This window comes from Otolemur garnettii, unplaced genomic scaffold, assembly GCF_000181295.1.
Source record: "Otolemur garnettii isolate 467f Iridium unplaced genomic scaffold, OtoGar3 scaffold00077, whole genome shotgun sequence".
NCBI classification, from domain to species: Eukaryota; Metazoa; Chordata; class Mammalia; order Primates; family Galagidae; genus Otolemur; species Otolemur garnettii.
In genome coordinates, this window is record NW_003852472.1 from 285,480 (window position 1) to 288,621 (window position 3,142).

At 54.7% G+C, this 3,142-nt stretch overlaps 1 protein-coding gene across 2 annotated transcripts in view; it reads left to right on the top strand.

The window, feature by feature from the left end:
- Nucleotides 1-899: 899 nt before the first annotated feature.
- The window catches only part of COL26A1 (collagen type XXVI alpha 1 chain), a 166,928-nt gene continuing 164,685 nt past the window's right edge, over nt 900-3,142 (top strand). For both annotated transcript variants that reach the window (XM_003794173.3, XM_012807861.2), the window contains exon 1: nt 900-1,057. In XM_003794173.3, the coding sequence (XP_003794221.1) occupies nt 900-1,057 (158 nt within the window). The remainder of the gene's footprint in view (nt 1,058-3,142) is intronic.

Below are 3,142 nucleotides of genomic sequence, written 5' to 3' on the forward strand. Positions count from 1 at the left end.
TTCCCATCCTACCTGACCGCTGGGGCAGGGTCCATGGGAATTCTGAAGCCCAGAAAAGACCAAGCTGGGGCCAGGGTGGCCTTGGGCTCACTCAGAGTGGGATCTGAGTCTGAGCTTCTCTTTCCTAAAAGACAGGGCTGCACATCTTCCTGGAGCCTCTTCCAGATAAAATGCTTCATGAACCTCTAGGGACAACTTTGTCTCATCCCAAAGGGAGCGTTTCACTACTCCCAGGTGCTTCTCTCCTTGAAGAGCCAGCTGGCCAGGTGGGGGCTGGGGGTGAAAGAGGAAGATGATTCCAAGGAGGCCCTGGCTGGCCTCTCACAGGTATATGTTGCTTTTATTTAAAGAACTCTGCACAGGAAGCAGAGGACACGAATTTTTCTGGCTTAACTTTTTTGAGCCTCAGCTTCTACTCTGATAAATGGGATGGTATCACCTAATATAGAGGGCAGTGTTGGGATTAAACACTGCCCGGGTGAAACTACTAGAACAGAATGCGTGCTCCACACGCCTTTATGGCCCTGAAGACCGTTCAGTTGAGAAGGCTGTAGTGTGTCTGGGGTCCTAGCACGAGGTCTGGCTTTGGCGGAGCGCAGCTTCGGGGATCCCCAGAGGAGCTTGCACCCCAGCGCTGCCGCCACTATCGCCTCTTCGGCCCCGGGCCGCCGAGGGTTAATGAGAAAGCCCCACGCCCCCTTTGACGGCGCAGAGCCCACCTCGCCGAATTTGAAAAGGCGGCCCAGCAGAGGCGTGGGCGCCCCCCAGACACTTCCAGTTCGGACCCGGGTTTTGCTCGTTCTGCTCCCGGCTGGGACAGAGAGTTGGGTCCAGGCGCCAGTGCGCCCCTGCCCGTCTTCGCGCCCGGGTCTCCGGGTCTCCGCGGGCGGCCGCGCAAGATGAAGCTGGCCCTGCTCCTGCCTTGGGCGTGCTGCTGCTTCTGCGGGTCGGCGCTGGCCACCGGCTTCCTCTACCCTTTCCCGGCCGCAGCCCTGCAGCAGCACGGCTACCCCGAGCCGGGCGCCGGCTCCCCGGGCAATGGCTACGCGAGCCGCCGGTGAGTACCGCGGGGCAGCGCGGCCAGGGGCTGGGGGCGCAGGGCGGCTGGGGCCTGGGGGTGCGGGGCCGAGGTGGCGGTGGGCTCGGGCCGCGCCCACCCTCTCCATTCCTTTCTTTGGTTTTTCAACCTTCGCCCCCGCGGCTCCAGGCTCCGAGTGGAGGTGGCTCAAACCTGCGACTCGCTGGGGCTCGGCGGCGCGGCCCCTGGACGGTGACCCGCTCACGTGGCTCCGCCGCGCTCACCTGCGCGGCCGCGGCTTTGTGTGGGGGAGCAGGTTCTCTGGGTTGCCGAGGCCGCGCGCCCGGGTCCCTACCTCGCCTGTCGGCGGCCCGGCGACACGGGACAGGCCATCTCGTCCAATCTTTGGGGCCGAGGCCGAGGAGGAGCCTCCGCTGCGACTCTCCAGACACCCGGGGACAAGGAACCGGCTGCAATACGATGGCTGGGTTGCGGGGTTGGAGAAGGAGCAGGGTCACCGAGAGCGCGGTGCCGAGACTGCTGTCGGTCTCCTCCTCTGCCGGCAGGGGGCGCCCTGGCCAACCCCGGGAGGGTTAGGGCTACATCTCCTTAGCCCGAATTATAATCCTTCAGAACCCACGAGTAAAAGTTGCGAAACGCCTCGTTTGCGTAACTAGCTTGAATTTAACTTTTCTCCAGTTAGTGATAACCACAAGCCACACAGCCCTAGGGTACACAGCCATGTTTGTACGCTCCATCTTTGTTGGTCCTTAAACCACTAGGGTTACTAGAGTATTATCTTTTTTTTAAACGAGGAAACTGAGGCCCAGAAAGGGTTCCTTAAATTCACGGGCAACCCAGGACCCACCTTTGTCTTCTTTCTCCAATCTGGTTGCTATCTATCGCACTAATCTGTAGAAACTAAGTTCTTTTTTCTCCTTAATATTTACCAAATCCAAGGACTACGGAGATGAATTCTGGTAATGCCTCATAGCAAGGAGACAAGGATGTTTTGAACTGGGAGGAGAACGCACTCCATGGCTGGATAAGGCGGGCCGCAGAAAAGCATAAAAGTGCTTCTGGAAAAATTTACATGCAATCCTATTTCCCTCATTTTGTTTGGAGGCTACTATTAGGAATATTCTCCTAACACCCACAATAGTGTGGCCTCTGTACAGTTCCATGTGAGAATAGTCTAGAAAAATAAGCTTTTTGAGTTGCAGAATGATATGTATAGCATGACTTCATTTAGAAAGAAAAACAGATCTACACCTAGGTAGATAAATGCACAGAAAAAAGTTTCTAAGAAATTATTTTCAGCAGGTAATGACATGGAGAGGCCTGGGACTGGACCCAAGAACTACCACATTTCTCCTCTGTCTACCTGTGTCTTTGTGTATTTTCCAAGGAACCTATATTTATGTATTATTTTTGTAATTAAAAAGTGTGGGTAAGGTGGGGAGTGGGGGGTTGGTGGGGGGAGAGTGGGGGAAGCCTCCAGCATCCTGGAATATGACTGCTGGAGGAAGGAGAGAGGAAATCCATGAAGGGAGGGAGTGAATGGGGACTTCATTCTGGCATTCAGTGGGCTGGAACTTGGGGACCTCTGCAGAAACTTGGAAGGGCTTATTTTAGCACAAACAAAAAGAGTTCCAGACAAATGTGATAATCTTCCAGAACTCTTTCCACCAGGGTCAGAACAGGGAAAAGGTATAGTTAGGTTCAGGGAGGATGCTGGTGAATTTGTGGACAGTGGATACCTGAAGAGGATACTAGGAGATGTTAAGGAGGTTGGGGTATGTTCCAGACCCTTGAGGTTGACACCCTAGTATATAACTGAGTATTTCTGTAGAAAGGCCGCAGTGGGTACTACATATCCCTGATTTCCTGTCGGGGTGGGTTACAGGCTGGAACTGGCCTGGGTATCACATACTCCTGTGTCTCATGAGCTGTTAGTCATAGCTGGTCCTTGTTCTTGAAATCCAGAGTCACAGAGGCAGAGGGCTTGGGTGCAGCAGTTGGAATGGTGCTCCTCACAACACTGGCCTCTGAGTTAGCTCTGTGAGTGTGTTTACAGTGGGTTGGTCTCAGTTGATGGGCAACTCGACAGAGCTGTTTCTTGAC